The sequence below is a fragment of the Anneissia japonica genome, unplaced genomic scaffold (genome assembly GCF_011630105.1).
Source record: "Anneissia japonica isolate Jap-2015-1 unplaced genomic scaffold, ASM1163010v1 scaffold466_len1169948_cov191, whole genome shotgun sequence".
Taxonomy (NCBI): Eukaryota; Metazoa; Echinodermata; class Crinoidea; order Comatulida; family Comatulidae; genus Anneissia; species Anneissia japonica.
This window is the reverse complement of record NW_022689540.1, coordinates 738,928-762,284: the sequence shown is the minus strand read 5'-3', so window position 1 is coordinate 762,284 and position 23,357 is coordinate 738,928. Positions and strand designations below refer to the sequence as shown.

Genomic DNA, 23,357 nt, shown 5'->3' with positions numbered 1-23,357 from the left:
GAGTTATCTATTTGAGGAACACGCATTAATTACATTATGTTATATAATATATATATATACATGCATGGATCTGTGCATGATATATACACATACATAACATTTCGAGGAAATTTTTTATGTACAGCATTTTAATCTTTTGCAAAGGTGGCTTATAAATGCCATGTGTTATTATTAAATTTTTTTATTGTTATTGCTATTTTTATTATTATTATTATTATTATTAAATAAAGGTGTTTTATCTGTTATTTACGTGTTTATTTTAACTGCCCCCATTGTCCAAAAAATAGTGTCTGTATTTTTGTTGTTGTCAAGATTGTTTACACACTTCTTTCATATTACCTAAGTTCCATGGGTATATAAAGTCCTCCTGGTATCACATATTATAAATATAATGTACAAAGCAATGTATTATTCATAAATACAGCTGCTGTTGTTTTCCTGTGTAATTTCCTATACCGTTGCTGTTTACCTTACTGTTAGCTGTGGGGTCATTGATGTATTAACTGTGCCTTTGATTATTCTTGAAATTGGCAGCTTATAAATTTCTGATTTTTATTTGGAATATTGAATGTATATTTGAATATAAATATTGAATGTATATTTCAAATTATAATTCTATAGAGATACAGTTAAAAATTGAAATATACAATATTTTAATTTGATACTTTTAGTTACTTAATATGTAATCAGCATATTAAGACTCAAAATATAGGTACTACACTGTATGTCTACAGGTTGTAAGTTTATTATTGGCCTTTTTTCAGTTACTGTTATATAAACACATCTGCCACTGTTATTAATAATGTCCACTGCCAGGTAGATTAATGTATGCTTTTACTCTATATGATAACAAATAACCCAAACATTGTGTGTCTTATTATGAGGATACTATGCTACCTATCATAAGTGGGTCAGAGATAAGCAAGTACTAAATAATCAGAACAAAATTTCCATAGATTATGCGATAGTAATAGTGTTATTATACATTTTGCTTTTGATTGAATACATCTCTCAACACTTCTTAAATGTGTCAACAAGGTACTTTAGTTCTTGAATATCTCTTTACACATTTACATCATTAAAATCACTGAGCATTTATTAACCTGATGATGTTATGATAAATATAGAGCAGTCATGAACAGTGGTGGATGGACTAGTCTTTCAACCAATCATAGCCAATGTGCCTTTTTAAAAATTAAAAATAATAATTTAAATAATTGTCAATGTCACTAAACAAAAATCAGCATAAAGGCCTGTTTATACTTTAACGATAAAAAAGTTAAAAAGCAATTGTTCATGTAGAAAACAAAAGAAATAAGAGAAATGTTTACACTAGGACTATTCGATAACGATTTATCGTGTATACGATAACAAAATATTCTAACAACTCAAATCAGATGACGTCATATTCATGGAAAAATGATAAAATCGTTGCTACTACTACGATTTTAATTTTTTTTTCCATGATTACAACGTCATCTGATTTGATTTGTCAAAATATGTTGTTATCGCATAACTGATAAATTGTTATCACATTGTTCTAGTATAAAAGCTTCTCTTATTTCTTTTATTTTCTATACGAACAATTGCTTTTTAGCTTTTTTATCGTTATCGTTAAAGTATAAACAGGCCTTAAAGCCTAGTTTCCTTAAAAGTGCTACATTGCAATCTTTGTACTGTGTAGCAGTCCCCGAAAGCCCCGATTCGACCAACCAATCAGCATCACCGAAAGCTGTTGGCGAAAGCATGTAGCGATTGTATTGCTTTACACGTCAGTAATTATGTGTCTGAAGTTCTTAAAAGTGGTATTGAATACAAAACATATATTACCTTTTGAGGTGATAGGTGTTGGATTTTTGGAACTACCTTCAAACATGAATTGGATGGAGGTAGTGCCAATCATCCAAAAACGCTGTTCACTGTTTACTGAAATAAAGCCATGTTGTATTTGTTTTACTATACCCGCCCTTAGTTTACTGACCCGATAACTATTTGACTCCTAGTAAGCCCTTGCATATGGATGGAAGAATATATTTTTTATAGATTCAGTTAAATTCTAAATTAATGACTAAAAAAATTGACCAAAAAATATTTTCAGAATTTTATGACATTGGAATCATGGATTCATGGAGTATTTTGATCATTAAGATGGTTTCCTTCCAATCTAAGGACCTTGCTTTATCCTGTTGCAAGATACTTTTCTCACCACTAAAATTAATTCCACTTCTTAAACATCATTCCACCCTTTAATTGGCAACTTTACATGAGGTTGAATGTGAATGAAATGAAAAATATAATATGTACATTCTGCTCATGGTGATGATAGAAGATGGTAGTACGGTGTTACTGAATAATCTATCAATCAATCATTCATTCATTCATTCATCTGTACTTCTAAGGTGACAAATTTCATCTCACTAATGATACTGGCAGGCATATGATATTGAAAATGATACATTAGCTACATCAGTTTAATGTATGTTGGAAGTGAGCACTTTGTTAAAATTAGTTTCAGTAAATTTATTTATTAATATGATGTTTCATAATAATTACCTGCCTTCATGTGAATGTTGTTCTCACTGACATCCTATAGTTGTGCGGTAGTAAACAAACATTGAATAATACATAAATGTCATCTATTAATTATGTGAACCAGTGAATGTTTATTGAAATTATTACGAGGTGCAGTAATATATATGTGGAGGCGGTTTGGCGCAGTGGAAACATTATTGTTTCCCAACCTTGATGTCAGGGTTTAAATTCTTCGCTGTGCATTTTGCTTGTGTCCTTGTGTAAAGCACTTTATGTACATTTCATATACCCAGCTGTAGCAATGGGGAGTTACCTGCAGTGGACTAGAGTCCCACCCAGAGGGAGTACCAGTCACACTCTCTTATTATGTGTGTTTATAATAATAATTACTGTTGAAATATAATGAATAAAAGGTATAGCCGCGTTAGTCTGATACAGTATAGAAAAATATAAAGTAAATGACAGCAGCACTTTTGAGACTAACAATATGGAATTTATTCTCTAGCTTTCGTCCACACAGTGGATTTCATCAGGAGAATCTATATTTGTACAGTCTCCTGATGAAGTCCACTGTGTGGATGAAAGGTAGATAATAAATTCTATATTGTTAGTCCCAAAAGTGCTGCTGTCACTTAATTTGTATTGTTGAAATATAATAATAATAATAAATTATTGAAATTTACAATGTGCCATCAAGATCAACTCCATCAGCTTGCGTTCTTGTTAAATAAATTAAAGTGACTCAAAAGATATAGGAATGGTATTTTTAATTCTGTTTAATGGGCAACAAAAATATAGTCCAATTTCTAATTTCCAGCTAAACTTAAATAATTTTCTTGCGTATGCAAAGTAATTAAAATATTTTTTTTTTTTAAAGCAAATTTTTTTAAGCACAGAATATAGTTTTAAATTTAATAAACAAACTAGCATATTGCTAGTTATTGAATTTTCTTTGCAGTGTTTTTCCTAGTGTAAATATCTTAATTAGTAGAAGGAAATTGTTTACCATGTTGTGAAAACAACAGGTCATCAACCTTTATCAATGTACAACACATTTCTGCTAGTGCATAGATATAATAGCTTTTTTTCTGGTTCATGTATTTATTATGAATACAACTCATTATTATTATCTCTCGCTTCGAGATGCGCCATCACCAGCGAGAGGAAACAGATTGCGTATTTAACAATACATGTTTTTTTTTTTTCTCGTGTTGATGAACTTTTTGAACTTATTATTGATATTTAGTAATTCTAAAATAAGGAACATAGTCATATTTTCTAGATATGCAATTAATCTTGGTTTTATGCTAAAATAAACATTTAGATTATATTGTTTTTTTTTATATTGCAATTATTGAAATCATTTACAATGTGTAATTGTTTTAATAATTATATAGTTAAAATTATTGTGATTTTCTTTTAACCACACATATTTATTACAAGGTGCTAACAGCTATGCTAAAAAGAAATGGAGAAAATTTAGAGCCTCTAAAATAATTTACTATGAACAGAAACCTACTCAACTACTGAGTATGCTGTACATCATGTAGGCTACCATTTTTCAATGTTTAAAAACTGGCTAGCATATACTATAACTTGTCACAACATACCTGTAATAGTGGCAGTAAATACTAAACAAATTAAAGCTCACAAACAAAACAAAAAAAAACTGGCCTTCTTACATCAGACAAGTAATTTGGGCTCTACATAAATATATATTTTCGCGACGCACCTTTAGGCTGCTACAATCAAGAGGAAACAGTCATTAAGAAACTGTATGTAGCGGTAGCTTTTACTACGAAGGAATGGGAATTCCGAACTAATCCATGTGCAAGCGCAGTTACCAAAGAGCATCCATGAAATATGTATAAAAAAACACAGTGAGCATGCGCTTGGCAAGTCTAGACAGCCAATCAAGGAGAATTGTAATTAAATTATCGCAAACAACAGTTTATTTGGCTCTATCGTTGTACGTACGTATGCATTGACAATCCGATAAAAAATAACCACAGAAACTGATGACACAACCTGGGCTAGGCCTCTGGGCAGCTACTAATAATAGCCAAGTAGGGGCAAGCTTGGCTAAGTCGCATTGTCTCCAAAGATACAGTGCTATACGCTGAAGAAGTATAGCGTACACATGCTATTCATTGTATGCATCCATATTATTGACAATTCGAAAAAAAAAATAGCCACACAAACTGAGAGCAGTAGGCCTAGCTATTGGGGGTGGGTGGGCAGCTGTCTCTTATACACATCTAGATGTGTATAAGAGACAGTGCTAACAGCTATGCTAAAAAGAAATGGAGAAAATTTAGAGCCTCTGCAGGGGGGGCTAGCCAATCCAAAGCTGAAGCATAAAAATCGGCTATGGTGGAATTTGTCTATAACTCATCCAACCCAGCCAGAAGAATAATAAAAATAATAAAATATTTTTTTTAAATGGAATACAAATAAATAACATAAAATATAATAATAATAATAATAATAACAACAACATTAATGGTAAGAACACAGGCTAAAAAAAGTCTATATGGTAGGCCAGGCCTCCATCAAATCATATATAACACTTTTTATATTTCTAGTGTGGAGTACTATTTAGTATGTTTTTAAAATTTAATCCTGTGACCACAATGTAAATAACTTCATGGCTATTGTTACACCAGTTGAACCAATTCTACCTGTAGGCTATTATTTTTATGTTTTTGTGTCATATCATAATAGATAAATGCAGTGAAGATGATATAGGTCATTCTCAAGTATACATTAATTAGTATTAATTTTGGAAATACAAACCAGTCATAAGTTAAAGATGTTGCAGCATTTTTTATAGGAAATATTTCATGTTTATATATACTATATTTTTAATATTTGATTTTTTTTTATGTTACTGTTATATTCTCATGTTTTTTTTATATTTGTGCAAAACGTCTAAAGCTTGGTTTCCATAGAATCGCTCCCTCTGTCGGCAACAGACGCCGAAAGTTTGCGGGAATGTTGAATCTGGTTCAACTTTAACGATTGCGTTGCAGACAAATCGGGGTGCTTTTCCGATTGCGTCAGGACAGCTAGCAATGCACCCTGATTCATCTGCAACGCAATCAGGCACAGTTGAACCCGGTTCAAACGTCCCGACAACTGTCAGCAACTGTCACCGATAGGGTGAGCGTTTCTATGGAAACCGTACTTCACATGTTTTGTCAGAATTGAACCTAAGACATTCGCATTGGAAAGTGGGTACCATCTTTCCACAGTCCATTTCAAAGAGAGTTAATTTTTTAAATGAGGCTTAAACCAACATCTTGTGTAACATAAATTATAATTTTATCTTCTAAATATTTTACATTGACTTTTAAACAAAATGTTCTATGCTTGTAAGTTACACTTTGAGTGATTTACATATTTTAATTGATTAAAATCATCCTTTTGTATTATAGATCTTATCCAACATCATCTTATTTGTAGCTGTAAATTTGGCCGGTGTTTTCACCCATTACCCCACCGAGGTGGCACAACGTCAAACTTTTTTAGAGACAAGACGCTGCATAAAAGCCAGGCTGACAACATCTCGAGAAAATCAACAACAGGTAAAGTGATTAAACCTACTGAATTCGCTGAATTATTTATAGAACCATGGTGTTAAATAATAATAATAATTTCTTTCAACATTGTTAAATCCATTGTTGTGTGTTTACAGCAGCTAGTCGGCCCCTTTGATTGGGAGCAAGGTCCAATTGGTTTGTCCAGCGCAATGGTTTTTTCTATATTGTTTGCCTAACTGATTTGTAGTGCAGACTAGATCCTACAGCATCTATTTTTTTTTAAATGGCAGAAGGTGTCTGCACACCCAGAAAAAGATGAACTAAGAATTCAATTCAGTTCAGTGTAACGTTTATTTCTCTTTTTTTTCATATATGTACAGCTTTTAAAGAAAAAGATAAATATTAATTTCTGAAAGGCAAAAACCCAAAAAGTAAAAGCTTGTTAAGGGCTGCCTGAATATAAAGAGTCAATAAATTGTAGAGATATTCTGTTAAAAAAATAAACTTGAATAAAATGAAAACACCATAAAATATCAGTGATTATAAATATATTTAATGACCAAGGGATAAAAAATGAACTTATGTGTAGTTTTAGAATTCATGGCTGTATGTAGATATTAGATACTTTTTTAGCTTTATCGAGAACAAAGTTAGGAAGTTAAGGGGGTAGACATAAAAGCAAAAAAAAATGTTTCTAAGCAAGATTTGAAGGAAGTTGCATACAGTGACAAGGCGCAACGGAGAAACGACAGCTATAAGTTTTGGTTTCATACTTTTTAGTTGAATTTTATGTGAGGTTTATAACCAGGAATGAATTCTATGAGATAAGCAGCTGAATTGTGAAATTTAATCTTAAACATTATTACAAAAGTCTTTTGAATTATATGCGTGTTTTGTATCCTTTGAGCCAATGGAGCTCATTATTAAGCAAAAGATTTATGTGCTCACATGTCTCTTCATATGGCAACTGTATTTTCAGTTTGTAAAGTTTATTCTCCTCTGATTTTGGCAAGCCGTAAAAATAACTATATTTCAATATAATCTAAGTAAAATGCATGAACTAGCTTTTCGGTAGTCACATTGTCTTGATATTCTCTTATGGAGGTAATCTTTTTGATTGCTATTAGAGAGGCCTGACATATGGAGTCAACATGTTGTGACGATAGCATGAATCAGGCATGAACTGATGAAGTAATCCCCCCACCCCCTTAACGTATAACTAGATGAATGAACAATGGAATTTGCCAAGTTAATGCTTTCAGAAGGTTTAAGTGAAAACTGAATCGTGATGTTGTGTTTTTGTGTCATGAAACAAATACTGTTTTCATGAAAACCATTGCCTGAATTCATGAAATTATCTGTTGAAATCATTAGTACTAGAAAACCCAGTGATTAGGGAACTGGTAACACAGCAATGTGTAGCCAATTATATTTTTGCGCTGTATTATACAAAATCCCCTCTCATACAAAAGCCGATGAGAGGTAACAAATTTATAGTGGTTTTTCATTAGCAAATACCCGCCTGATATCAAATCAATCAACTGAACTTTCATATTTTATGGGTAGGTGTATTAATAATAGAAAGATGTTACTTTTTCATAATGATAATGGCGATAATGTTTTTCCAGCAAACACAGAACATCATTATCAAATTTGCAATATTCATTATCTTTGATTTTATTTTTTCAAACCACTTGCAAACTGAAAATAGATGAGCATCCTACATACTAAGACCCAATCACTGTGTTTTAATTTGTACATTAACAATTAAAAACCAAAGAGGTTGATCATGAATGACTCTTTCAAGCAAGCAACACTTTTAGGGATCATCTTTCAATAAGAATTTTATACTATGTTTTTTTCGGTAAATTTACTGTTTATTTTTGTTATTGTCTAGTTATACCGCCAGCAACAGGATCAAGAGATTACCAAATGATAAATATAAAATTCAGATAACTTGGTCTAATTTAATATATTCAGTTACTGTAGTAGAACACATTATTTAAGTTTATTAAGCATTTCTTTCACATGAATCAAGATTTCTTCATCAAGGACCTTCGTTCTTAATATAATGTAAATCCAGGGACCTACACTCATTTATCACACTCATCACTGTGTATTATAGTTAAGTATGCATTAACATCTACAATGAGCATCTAATAATTTGATTTTAATACATTAAACCTTTATATATGGAGCTTGTGGAAAAGTAAGAATATTGAAGATACCAGTGGTGGATGAAGGAATTCAAAATAGTGGGGTTTACGAGGGACTTTCACAGATGGACGGTTTATACCACCTCAGCCCCACCATGATTGGGAGTGATTTGATTTGATTTGGTTTGGCATCATATACATATAAAATTCATAAAAAATCGATAAAGTAAAAAAATTTATGATTATTCCAGCCACCTCTAGATGGCCAGAATTGACACTCTGAGACTTTTTTCTCCGTGCCAGTTGTGCCCTGTCTGCCACTGGATACAAAAACAAGCAATATTTAGGAAAAACAATGAGAGAGTAGCTAGTTCATGCTTTTGCGCCCAAATAATGGAAGATAGAGATGTATGCTAAAGTACTGTAGATTCAGAATGTTTTAAAATGAGAATGTAGGAAAATAAAAACAGTGATAAACAAAAAACCAACTACAATAGAAGATTATGGCATATGGATGTAGTAATTGGCATTAGCACCAGAAATCTTGTAAGGGGAAAATGCAGAACTGTAGCTGCCGTGTTTACAGAATGTATTTTTATATACTATGATATTTACATTCTTAATGTGGAAGGTAAGTTAATTTTAAGAAAATTCCCCTGCTCTTCCTTGCATTTATCCATGTTATAGTAAACTTTATTTGACATGCTGGTATAATTGAAGAAATTTTAGGTATCAGTTAACAATGAGTTGTTTTGGGAGTATACAAGCACTTATCTTTAATCTTGAAATTTCATTGTTAGAACTGCAAAATTTACTGGTTGATGGCAAAAAATCTTTACAACGGCATATGCACCAGCTATAATAATGCTTACATCACCCCTGAGAGGATAAATTGAAAAATTCAGTTGTAATTTTACAGCATAAATCATTCAACATTGATCCGTTTATAGTACAAATAGCGGCATTACCTTTTCTCAAGTGATCAAATTAATCAAAATGGAAAATAGAATTGAAGATGTTGTTTTTTACTGTACTTTGCTTGTGGCAGCTATGGACTTCAGTTATGGGTGACACAATCCCATTTTAAATACATTTTTCTGAAGTCTGTTTATCACTTTTTATGTTCTCAAAATTTTAAATAGTTATAATTTTCATAGATCTATGACCTTGTAAAATTTCAATAGGGTATGGTAATTTATGGCTGAGCAAGTTTTCCATAGAAAAGTGAAATTTCAACTTGTTTTTTTTTTTCCCTTGGAGTGGCAGCCCTTCTCATTGGCAATGCCACTAGAATCAAAGAGTATGGAACTGCAAGAGGTCCGACTGCCATGATTTTGTATGCACGCAATGGAACGTTAAAAAAAAGTTACTGTCACAAGATAGGTGGCATCCTATTAGAATTCTGTGTTATTTTTTGTTTAATACTATATATTTATATACTGTATGTGTATTTTAAGACATCCTGTAGTGGGTGATACTGCTGTTGGATGTAGTTGAAATAAAGTAAAATAAAATAAAAATATAATAAAAATTTGAATAGAGTTCGCTTGAAACTTGATGAAGTTTATCTTACCTTATGTTTAAGGACACACCACTTCATGGCAGTACTTTTTGAAATACGATTACGTTCCAATGAAACCAAGAGAATCAGACCTCTTGTAGCTCTAAACTCTTTGCTAGAATTCATAAAAGATGAATGATATCGCAGTGGGCACTATACTTGGAACCTAGTAAGATAGGAGAAGGGATGAAGAAAATTTCACTTTGTAGTGGAAAGAGGCAATTAATTTGTTCTCCCACCTGTTCAGTTTTGTCTATTAAATATGAAATTGATGAATTGTTATCATGATTCAATTATTCTATACATATTTTATTGTTCTCAATTTGTCCCAGGAACGTTTGCTTCTATCTGTCTTACCACGCCATGTTGCCATGGAGATGAAAGCGGACATTGCAATAGATAAGGAGTGTGTTCAGTTTCACAAGATTTATATTCAGTGTCATAGTGATGTCAGGTAGGGAAAAAAGCTTAAAAATTGTTTTTGTTAAACTGAATATTAAGTGAGGTTCACAGTTTTGCTATATTGATTTTGCTTTTGTGTCCCTACCCACTCAATCTCTTAATTTTGAATGCGGGAAAGTCAAATTTCACACTAAACCAAACTTTTTTTCCCAAGTCCCAAAACCATTCTTATTCTTCGCTTTAATAAAATACTTTCTGAAAACCGGATCTCCCTATTTCAAATTCCGGATGTTTTAACTTCTACAAACCGAACAAACAATTAATAAACAACTATTTCTGGGAAAAAATAATGCAATAATCATCGTTGTCTAGGAATTAACAACTAGGCCTAGCACAACACCCTGTGAACGAACTGTTTGCAAAGCTAGCTCAGTTCTAATAGCGTTGCCGTAGAGATTTTCTGTTGATTAAAAATGACACGCCAGTAAACATTAATGTTAAAGTGAAAGTTATGCCTTCCATTGTTTTAATAAAGTACATTATCGCTTTATGCCTAATCCTTAAAAATCGATTGGAATCAACCTGAAATGAAGACAAAACTCAAGCAAGTTTCTACAATGGCTGACTCTTTTCAGTAGACGTTTAATTCAGATTTGGATGTCGTTAAATTCGTCATTGTAAATTACAAATATATACTGAGCTTCACTCATTCCTCAAAAGCATGTTGCTAATTACGGAGGAAATTCATAGAGAGTGAAATTTAAATTTGTTACATTTATTTAGATTTGACTAAAACAAATCATGAGGGTTTCTTATTTGTTTTAATAAATCTGTTTAATTAAAAATTTATCGGTTTACACTGAGCTTGCTCCTGTGAGCAAGCTGTCACGCACTATGAAACTTTGGGCGATCTCATGTCCTCACAGCCATGCCTAAGTTTGCCCATCAATGACCCCACAAAAAATTAACCAATTAGCAGGCAGAGTTTAGGAGGCACGACCTGATGTTTACAAACAACTGACTAGCAAGTCGTATCGTGACCATGAAGAATGTGTTGTGTTTAGAAAAAAATGTCAGACTGAAAATGCATGTTAAAAACAATATAAAAGCATTCATATTTTTGGTACAGTACTTAAATTTGCTGTGCAATACAGCAAAACAACAGGCACTGTATGTATTATATGTTAAATAATATGTTAACTTTTCGTAGGCTAGTCATAAGAACTCACTGGGCTTTGCTAAGCCTATTTTGCAAAATGGCCAATTCATTCCAATTGGAAAAAATCATATTGGATCCAATTGGAAAATACATCATTGGATTTTGGCACTTTCCAATTGGAAATTACATCATTGGATTTTGGCAATTTCCAATTGGAAAATACATCATTGGATTTTGGCACTTTCCGATTGAACTTGTTTCCAATTGGACTTGTTTCCAATTGGATGTTATTAGCTCAATTGGAAAACTTCCAATTGGAAAGTGCCAAAATCCAATGGGATAAAAGTGGATTTTGGCACTTTCCAATTGGGATTTATCCAATTGGATATTATAAACCCAATTGGAAAATATTCCAATTGGAAAGTGCCAAAATCCAATGGGATAAAATTGGATTTTGGCACTGTCCATCTGGAATTATATCCAATTGGGTGTTATAAACCCAATTGGATAATATTCCAATTGGAAAGTGCCAAAATCCAATGGGATAAAATTGGATTTTGGCACTGTCCAACTGGAATTATATCCAATTGGGTGTTATAAACCCAATTGGATAAAATTCCAATTGGAAAGTGCCAAAATCCCATTTTATCCCATTGGATTTTGGCACTTTCCAAATGGGATTTATCCAATTGGGTTTATAATGCCCAATTGGATATAATTCCAGTTGGACAGTGCCAAAATCCAATTTTATCTAATTGGATTTTGGCACTTTCCAATGGGAATTTTATCCAATTGGATAACATAAAAAAGATGGACACCAATTGGGAAATGCCAGAACCAAATGAGGCTTCAAAGAGGTTGACAAACACTGCTAAATACTGAAAAAAAAAAGAAAAATAAACAATTGTTATTTTATTTATTTTAAATTTATTTAAAATACAAAAATGAAATACTGCACAAAGCCTGTTCGTTAAAAATATGCTATAATAATGTCATGGAATGTGAAACTATTGTTCACAAAACATATTTTAAATCTGGTTTCTGTTAAATATATACAGTCATACCTACAGTAATAATTATTATTGCACCCCACCTTTATTTTTTATTTTGGTTCCGCAGGTCAGCAATCTTCTTAACTATAGCTGTTACAGTAACTTTGCAATTCGTCCTAGTAGTTCTCTATAACTGCACCAGACATTCTGAAAAACAATAATATTATAAAGATTAATTTTAATAGCTAATCAGCATGAGGGAAATTAATTTCGTTTCACATATCCTAGTACAAGTAGCTTAAAAAATACACTCCCCAAAATGTACTCATTGGGAAGTATTTTAAGTGGTGCTAGCGAATGGCCAGAGTGAGGTACTACATGCATATTTAAGTATCCAACTCACCCTCTTTTAATATTCTTTTCCTTGTCAACAGCTTGAAATGTACGCTTACATTTTTGGCGAACAAATTCATTTTTGGAGTGGTCGATATCAAAAACACAAATTGCAATTCCTATAGCCTTGACACTTGCTGGAAAGTTGAAGTTAAAATTTAATGTTTAGTTTCAACAGAAAATACCTGACATCAGATACTTGCAGAGCCTTGCTTCAAAATTCAGTTACTTAATCTGTTAAAAACAATCAAATACAATATAGGCCTAGAGATAAAAAGCAGTTTGACCGGTACTGATGATATAATAATAATCATTCATAAATTATCAACAATAAAATAATTAAACAGTACTACTAGGCCTAGCATGCCTTTATATAGGGCTAGGCCTAGAAAAGGCCTACAGATATAGCCTAGCCTTCCCTATACTAGGCCTGGGCTCACATGTAGGCCTCACTACTAGGCTAGCCTAGGCCTAGTACTAGTAATACAAATTATATCCCCCTGCTGGCCTAGGTTAGGCCTCTATATTATCTGAAATCAACAAATTTAAATTAAAAAAAATTAAATGAAGTTTAAAACAAATATGAAATAATCTGAACTAGGCCTAGGCCTAGCCTAATCATTACCCTGTTATTATTGAGTTAGGCTGTGCAAGCATAGCCTAGGCTTGGACAGGCCTAACGATATGGCATGTAGTAGCAGACAAAGCCCCACCTACACAGCCATATGCTACCATGCCTGAGGAAGGCTATACACTGGCATTTGGCTGGCAATAATGTTCGATTTTTAAATTCAGTTTCTACAGTAATTAATCTAAGCCAATATTCATTTCAAAAAAAATCTAAGAAAGGACCAGGCTTATTATTGTATTAAATTGTTTAGGAATTTGAACACAAAATTGATAAAATACTTACTTTTTATGAACAAAAACAACTCAGAGCAGGACAGCCTGTCATATGCTCTCACCCATTGTGCAAAAATGGCGCATTTTAACTTTAAACTTTTTTCACGCAGTTGTCAAGAAACCTGTTAATACTGCATTCTGATTGGTCAAATAAATCCCAATTGGAATTAACACAATCCAATTGGATAATTGTTATCCAATTGGAATTTAAAGACAATCCAATTGGATATTTGTTATCCAATTGGAATTTTAAAACAATCCAATCGGATATTTCTCTTCAAATTGGAATTAAAAACAATCCAATTGGATATTTGCTATCAAATAAATCGCAATTGGAATTAACACAATCCAATTGGATATTTCTTATCCAATTGGAATTTAAAGGCAATTCAATTGGATATTTGTTATCCAATTGGAATAAGTAAAAATTCCAATTGGATATTTATAATCCAATTGGAAATTTAAAAAAAAAATTCAATTGGAGATTAATTGTCCAATTGGATTTTTCCAATTTCTAATTGGTCATTTGTCATCCGATTCATTCAAATTGGATTTATAAAAAAAATCCTATTGGACATTTGTTATCCAATTGATCTCAATAGGATTTTTTCCAAAATTCCAATTGGAATATTTTTTTCTTAATTGGAACCAATTGGATCCAATTCATTCCAATTACAATCGAACTGACTCATATTGAATCCAATTCAATTTCCAATTGGAATGAATTGGTCATTTTTGTAAGGGGCACTTACTGGCCTACAACAGCCTTCTTCGGAATGAGTACAATGTTCCACCAACTGAACTTTCCAGAAAACCGAACATCGTACCCGTTCCGGAAGGGGGTCGATATTGGGAGAGTGCACTGTATTACCCTCACCGAAGGGTATTGCAATATCATGCGTCTGTTTGTCGGGCTGATGTGTGTGTATCTGTGGTGTGTGTGTGTCCTTCAAAACGCATACCTCAAAAACTACTGGTCTAATTTACTTCAAACTTTCACACCTTGACAATGTTACATGTATCTCAATCCTCCCCGAATTTGGTGTTGATCAAAAATAAGATGCACATATATGGGATATATGCAAACTCGCCTAAATGATGTACTTGCCACTCGAGGCCTATGATGCTAGGCCTTGTTTGGCAGATGGATTTTTTCAGTACATAAATATGGGGTGAGGGTTTGTAATCTCAGATTATCTAGTTGTATATGTATTCTGTATGTAATTGTATTGTATTGTACTTAAAAAGAATAAGAATAAGACTGATACCTGTTATTTATTACCACACTTGCTACTAATTCCAATAGCCGCTTTCATGTTGAAGATACAGTTGGCTGTTATGGACCATAGAAACAGTTGACATATTGTAAACATAACCATTGAGAAGGATCAAATATGGGGCTTGCCATGCCATAACCATCATTGGTGACCAAAACAAGAAAATTGGCTTTTTAATATTTTTATTCTCCACATTATACAGTAAGCTTTATAATGACATTTACTGGAATTTACTTTACAGTGTTATTGCCAAAGTTATGAGTAAAAGTATTACAGCTTCTCTGTACTAAAGTATACAATATTGCTACATTCTTATGCTAATACTCAGTTTAACAATCAGCAACAGTATGCTGGTTTGATGATGGCAAAGCCTCATAAATTTTAATATTTGCTATTGGCAATTCATAAATTGCCAATATGCAAACCAAATTATTCCTTATTTCCTTTGTCCTTTCTTTTTCCTATAATATTTTTTATTTCTTTATTTTTCTTTATTGATCATGTAAACAATGATGAAAATTACAAAATTCAAACAGATAAAACATACAATGAGAAACAAAAATGTAATTATCGAACAGAAAAATGTAAAAAAAAAAACAATTAGGTTCAAAATTTAATTACACAAAATTTGTTGTACACGGCTCATCCAACTGGTGTAGTCACGCATTTAAAATCTGTCAGTGTATCCATTATTCTTAAAAGAGTGAGATTAATCAACTCAGTTTTCAGATAGGGCTGCTTTCCCAAATTGACCTATGCAGACATTTCACTAACAACTATGTAGCAATAGATTCTGCCTCATTAATTCAAAGAAAAATATTAACATAAATTAATTAATTCAACATTTCAAGATAAGTATACGCTCATTAAATATCAATTTCACCAGAATTCAATCATTTAAATTGTTATCAGCTATGCTGCAGTGTATAATACTCCCCATTATGTTTGAATATTAATGATTTTCTATAGGGTACCCATATTTACCCCTATGCCCAATTGTGCCAATAATGAAGGAGATGGGGGTTTGAAATTGTATTGCTGTAGCACACAAAATGGTCAGTAATGGTACTCTCAGTCAGTTGAGTATTATTTTCTTTTTTTTTTCTCCCATTTTTTTTTTTTTTAATTGAATCTACCCTTGTAATAATAAGTTTCAGGATTTCTTTATTAGTCAATGTTATAGGCCTAATATGATGAAATTCTTTTACAGGGTTTAATATGAAATTTTAAAAAAAACAATAACAAAATCTTATATATAAGAGAATACAGTACAATGATTTGAAAATCTATTAAATATAGTTTGATTACACACGGTACAGAGTGGCACATATTTTGAATTTATTATTATACAGTGGAATTAATTTTGGAACGAAAGATTGTGCAGCATGATTTGAATTGCACTTAATTTGCAGAATTCAGCCTGAGGCATTAAAAAAACAGTATTTATCATATTCTGTGTGGGATGTATCATTTATAATAGTATCAAGTTTTTAAAGAACATTAGTTTCTTGCATTGTGTTTACTTGTTGTAAATCTTTACCAATTAATTTTTTTAGATTTGTAATCTACTATAATGCTCAATGGGGATGTAACATTTACTGTATAATATTATCAAGGTTTTTTAGAACATGAGTTTCTCAGGTTGTGTTTACTTTTGTTAAATCTTCACTAATTATTTTTCTAATAGATTTTTAATCTATACTATAATGTACAGTATCCTAAATTTTGTAGTATTAAACACTGAAATTTGGCATTGTTACTACAAAAATAATTTTGAAGAGTGTTTTAAACATGTTATTCTATTGAGTCTTGCCTACATAGACCCTACGCATACTTTAAAGCCCCATTCCCGGCAAAATTTCAGTTGTTAAGAAAAATATGATTTTTGTATATGTTATAAAGATGTATAAATATAATACGAAATTGCTAGATTAACTGAATTTAGAAATTCCTAAACATGAAAAAAAAAATGTAAACTAGGACTGAGACTTTGATTTTTTATCAAATTAGTTAAAAATCTGATTCTGACCAAGATTTTGACACTTAAACAAACATATCTCGATCGACCGCAGTGTGCGAGATGTGAAGTACAAAATCTAATCTCATTAGAGAGGGCGCACTTTATTGACTGTATAAAGTATACATAAAAGTGAGAGCATTTCAGCGGATGCGATCTCCCGCCTCTGAATTTGCCTAGTAACGAAGAATTCGTCTAGAAATTGGTAATCTCTTATGAGAAATAGTCTGTATTTCTCATTTTTTTTATTCTTTTGCATAGAACTAAAATTTATGCCAATATTTTCCCATTATTTATAATAATTAGAGTAATGCATATGCATTTTTTCAAAAAGTATTCTTTTTTTTTTGTGAAATTTACTGGGAATGGGGCTTGAACACATTAAATATGTTGCAATAGAGGGCGTCAAGTTTTATTAATCTTTATGCTTGAGTGGCAGCAAGCACACCGGGAACCATATCAGCCACCAGCATCGTGCTTTTTATGTAGCGCTGCATGAAACACTAATGAGGTACAACATTTTTTGACATCACAGATGAGTTATAATTTTCATTTCATTTCATTTATTTATTCGACCAAGAACACAAAAGAAGAGCAAGACAACGAGAAACAACACAATGGTCAGGAACAGCTAAAGCAAATTAATAACTGTAACTCAAAAGAGTCAGCTGCCCCTTAAATATATAGAAACATTTATATTGCACACAATAGAACATATAAAAATATATAAATATAAAAATCCCAAGCCAAAAATCATTCAAAATTGCAAATTAGGAAATTCAAAAGGATTACAAAAAAAGGCAATAAGATTAATTATTAAATATTGAATCATTATGGTTATGTACAAAATTAGGTAAAAATTTTTTAAAAATTAAAAAGACAAATGATTTAAATAGCATATATACAGTTTAAGTTACAAATTACAACAAATTGAGATGAATTAACAATAAAAAGTTACAAGGTAGATTAAAAAGGCAAATTTACAATAATTGTATAGTAATAATAACTTACAAATTGTTAGTATAATTAATAACTTACAAATTTATGCTGTGCCTTTTACCAAGGTATATGACACTGGCATTGATTGTATTATCACCCCAGTCCCTGGGTCCATATATGGCAAACCTCCATTTCTGGCATGAAATTATTGAGGCATCTGCATTGTGTACCGACTATCAATATCTTAGGTACTTACATATATTTCGTTTGAGATCCCAATTGGCAACACCAGCTATACGTGCCAAACCCCTCCCATCAGTACTACTGTATCAAGATACTATAGAAATACAAGATAAAACTCACGAATAACAAAACTATGATTAACTATTTAAGCTACCAATAAAGCTGTGAAGCATATAGTGCACACAAAAAAAAAACATGGGCTTATACCAGTTTTATCAATTTTAGTCAATTTTTACTTCCAGACTTTTAAATTAATATACATTGGAATCTCAAAATAACGAACGCCCAGAAAACCGAATCTCACATTAATACAAACACATTCCTATTCTTTCTTTGATAAAAGGTATTCTGAAAGCCAAATCTCTCCCAATTCCGAAGTCCGGAAATATTCGGTTTAAAACACAAAAATCAACTTCTGCAAACCAGTTAATAATCGATTTCTAGACAAAATAAAATAACACAATAATCATCACAGTTTAAGAATTAGCAAGTACGTCTAGCACGCTGTGAATGAACCGTTCATACTGCTTAGCTGTAGTTCAATAAAATTGCCATGGAGATTTCTATTGATTGCAATGACCACCAGTAAAACGTTTATAATGTTAAAGTGAAAGTTACGCCTTCCATTGTTTTAATGAAGTGCGTTCTCGCCTCTTTTCAGTAGATGTTTTATTCAATACCGATTGCCAAATAGAATTTTAAGTACAATACGTTTCCTTATATGATAGGTTGCTCAGAAAATGATGTTTGTGATTCTTATTATAAGGAAAAAGAAACATTAATACATTTGTTTTGTGAATGCAATATTGTATGTTCTTTTTTGGGAAAATGTTCAGAATTGGATACATAGAAAACTGAATGTTATTAATTTTTATAAATTAACTATAATTTTTGAATTTAGAAACAAATCACTTATATTAGATAACTTTATTTTAATTTGTATTAAATATTATATATATATAAAAAAATGTGTAGGAAAAACCAAATGCTACTGAATCACAGCAAGAGTTAAGTCATGTTATACAAATTTTTAAAAAATTTGCTTTACTTGAAGGAAAGTTCGATGAATTTGATAAAAATGGTCTAATATAAAAAAGACTCACTTTTGAGAAGTCCTTTAAAAAGAAGGGTTTACTGTTGATGTAAAGTAAGGTTGAAAATATGATTCTTTAACAAAATTCATATTATATTGTATTGTAAACTGATGTTCTGTGTTGAAGTAAATTTCTCTGGAAAGTGTTTTTACACCTAGCACTATAATGCTCGTCTGTGGAAAGAGAGGGCAAACACTCGCCGAATCGTTGTTTGTTGGCTAGCGGTAATTGAAAAAAATGACATCGGTAAAACAAAGTGTATTAGAACCTGAAGGAAGTCACTTCAAATTCAATACCATGTACGAATCAATGGACCCTAATAAACTAAAGAAACTGAACGTTTAATAGGAATATTAAAGACACAAAAAAAAATTATGACAAGTTCTTCAAACAAAATCAAAATATACACAACAGTTTGATTATAAAACTAACATTGAAAGACAACGATTGACTTATAAAGCAATTAAAATAATGATTATCTATACACTAGAAGAAATATGTTAGGTTTAGACGAATGCATTAAAAAAAATTCCTTCCGGCTTTGCATGCCCTCAGAATTTTTTTTTTTTTTTTGCATTAATGTAACCTTTGCAAAATTATTTCCACTATTGTATGATATACAACTATTCTAATTAAATCTCTATTATTTACATAGCAATATTATATTCAGCAAACCTTGGCAGCTGTTATTAAACATTATTTAGTCGATGTGAGTTCTACCATATACATTAGTTCTGATTATTAATAGACTTCTCATTTATCATTACAGTATTCTATTTGCCGATATTGAAGGCTTTACCAAATTGTCATCGCAATGCACTGCTCAGGAACTTGTCAAGATTCTGAATGAGTTATTTGCAAGGTTTGACTGCTTAGCACAAGTAAGTTTGATCATCACCCAAATTAATGTTCATATCTTAGTGAGTGGAATGAACTGTTATATAAAAAGAAGATATATCGCTGTTTGTGGACCGATTTATAAATAGGAACATATCTTCTGACATCAAACATCTTAATGTCAGTGTATCATAATGTTAGGCCAACAAATTATATGTAAAGGTTATGTTTTATTTCAGTTATTGTAACACTGTTTTATATTTTAGTATATAGATTAAACATGAATCATGAGATATTAACCTGTATTTGCCCATTGCACGGATATGAAGAACCCTATGGATAAGACTTTTTCTGGAAGATTAAATCCATAAAAAACTTTAGTGTTGTGCATGTGCGGTACCGGAGATTTTATATACTGTAAAGTATAAAGTATTTTAGATTGTGCGTGAATGGTACCTCAAAAACTAGCTCGAATTTTCGCTGAAAATCGCTAGGAATATCTATTTTTGAGTTAAATCTGCACAGAAGTCGGCCCTTATTTTCTGAAATGTGCGGACAGATCCCTCTAGCCTAGCAGGCCTGGCCTCTGTAGTCTAGCGTGCGTGGAGGATATATGTAGGTCTATTCCCCGTGCTGGCGACAGGCCTGCTTTTACAGTCTGAGACACTTCCAAGAAGGTGAGTTTTGTTTTGATGGCAGGCGAAGAAATAAGCAATCTTTTAGATGGTTGCAATTCTGTAAATACTAAAAAACAAAGTGTTTGGAATCGTATGCAGGCCTATGGGGACATCCTTAGGACAGATAAAGAACTGGATATCGAATGACAAGGATATATTTAGGTGGGTTATAAAACAATAATGAATGTTTTGTATTCGTACAATGGAAAGAATATTTTTATTTTTGACTTCCATTCAACTCGGCTCTGCCTCGTTGAATGGAACAGGCAATCTTTAACTCATGAAATATTCTTCCTTTGGACTCATAAACATTCATTATTTGACTGTCGAATATAGACATTGAGGAGCTTAAGTCTTTTGGGTGTCTGTGAAGCCTTGAACATGCCCCGAGTAGTTCACGAATGCAAAAAGATTTGGAATCACTGGTGTAGATCAGCAGTGTGTGTATTTTTAAATAATCATAATTTTTTTTTTTAAATATTCACTTTTTTTCTCATCAACGGGTGTGCTAACAGGTAAAACCTAATAAATGTATTTTTATTTGAAATTATCGTTATTAGCGGGCGGTGTGTATTCCATGAATCAAGTCTAATCTGTTAAGTGGTTTATGCTACTCAGCCTTGGGTGCAAGTAGGCTGATCAACCCAGCTGGCTTTTACTTGGTATTAGGATGTCATCTCATTCTATTTTAATTTAGTTTTGTGTGACAACTAAGGGCTTTGTTTCAGTGATGTAAACAAGATAAAATGTTGAGGCTGTAGCGTGCACTTATGGAATGGTAAAAATATACTAGACCTATCATTTTGAAAATTATCCATGAAAGTGAAGGTTATTTCTGCACCTTATTCATTAACAATTATAGACTGAAAACATAAATGATAGCTTGAAAGTTTGATAAATGAAGAGGCAGGTGTGACAAACATGATGAATGTTTATTACAGAAGGTTTGCTTCAACAGCTTTCTAGGCAGAATAGACCGACTGAAAGAAAGATGTATGCTCAGTGGCCGATCTAGGAATTTGAAATAGAGGAGGCCCAGGGAAGGACTTTTACAGATGGGCGGGGGGATCCAATACCACCTCAGCCCCACCATGGTTGGGCTGAAGTAAGAAAATTCATGATTACGGTACCTTTAGATGGCCAGAAATGGCACTCTTGCACTTAAATTTGAATACAATTTTCTTTTCTTCTTAATTTTTTTTTTTATAATTTCAACAAATTTAGGGGGACCTGGCTATTCCCCTCCCCCTTGAATCTGCCACTGATGCTATCAAGATGCTGAAATAAATATTGACAGTTGGATAGACCAACAGATGGCAGTGTGCTTAGACTTCAATATAGAATGTTATAACCAGCTTTTTACACATATTTGTAAAAGAAAAACTTTAGTTCAAGTTCCAACAGGTTGCAACTTTCACATTCATAAAGTCACAGTTCATAAAGTCACAGTAAACGTCCAACTTCAACGTTCCAGTGTAATGAAGCTGAAAATGCTTTAACACCTGACAATACAAGGGAGAATTTTATGAGCAGAAATAGTTTCAGAGAACCAGTAATGATTCCCATTTGTCAAGTTCAATAATTGACCTAAATTTAATGTTATAGTGTGAAGTACTTAAGGTGCGAGCTAGTTTTACGGTATCTACATTGTTAATTTCGCTTTTTGTAGTATGTTATGATTTTAGAAAGTAAGACTTAGGTTGGACAGACAGATGAATGGACGGATATACAGCACGAATATGAGCCAACAGACTAGAGAGATAAATAAGTTGTGTAGATAGATTCGTATAAAAAGGATAAGATTCGAACCAAGACATTCTAATAAAAAATCAGGTATTACACCAAGTATTTGTACAACTTTGTACGAGGTGAATGAATTGTAAAGGTAATAAGATGTTGCAAGTTTACTTACTTAGAATCAGAATGAGTTATTAATAATTCAAATCACATCTGTATCGTTCCATTTTTTACCCTTAGGAAAACCATTGTCTTCGCATCAAGATTCTTGGAGACTGCTATTATTGTGTGTCAGGGCTGCCCGAAGCAAGGTCTGACCACTCGCATTGCTGCGTTGAGATGGGCCTAGACATGATTGATGCTATTGGGTATGCCACACCATTTTATTTATAATGTCCATGCTCATTTTGCCTCTTGAGTATGAGCTTTATAAAGCAATATAAACTTGTGTGAAATGACTATAAATTGAAAGAATATATGATTTGTAACAGCTATGATTTGTTTTCTCTGTAAACCTTGCAAGCATAATATCAAGGATGATTGCAGTATAGTGCTGTACCCTGAAGTGTTTTATAGCTTCTACTTTTTTAAATTTAAATGTATATTCTAGGCATATATTAATATTGAATTTTATGAGTTATCTCTTTTATTTTCTGATTAATTTTGATTGCTTTTTGTACTAGTGTATTTTATAATTATGAAGGATAGGGAGCATATCTTATCTTTCCTATCCAGGCCATACATTTTATTTTCATTTTGTATACTTTTGAAAAAAATTATTATTATTATTATTGTTATTATTATTATTATTATATATATCATTATTATTGTATATATCACCATTATTATTATTATTATTATTATTATTATTATTATTATTATTATTATTATTATTA

The 23,357-nt window shown here is 31.9% G+C and overlaps 1 protein-coding gene and 1 long non-coding RNA gene across 2 annotated transcripts in view; one reads left to right on the top strand and one right to left on the bottom strand.

Moving 5' to 3' along the window:
• Window positions 1-5,969: 5,969 nt before the first annotated feature.
• LOC117125272 (adenylate cyclase type 5-like) overlaps window positions 5,970-23,357 on the top strand; it is a gene marked incomplete at its 5' end in the record, with an annotated part of 40,631 nt that continues 23,243 nt past the window's right edge. Inside the window, 3 exon segments of the mRNA XM_033271746.1 lie at window positions 5,970-6,119; window positions 10,124-10,245; window positions 19,980-20,091. Coding sequence (XP_033127637.1) covers window positions 5,970-6,119; window positions 10,124-10,245; window positions 19,980-20,091 — 384 coding nt within the window.
• LOC117125282 lies at window positions 12,107-13,705 on the bottom strand. The gene is made up of 4 exons (XR_004448081.1): window positions 13,651-13,705; window positions 12,748-12,971; window positions 12,417-12,551; window positions 12,107-12,230 (listed from the first exon to the last, which is right to left on the bottom strand). It is a non-coding gene; the product is annotated as an uncharacterized LOC117125282 (long non-coding RNA).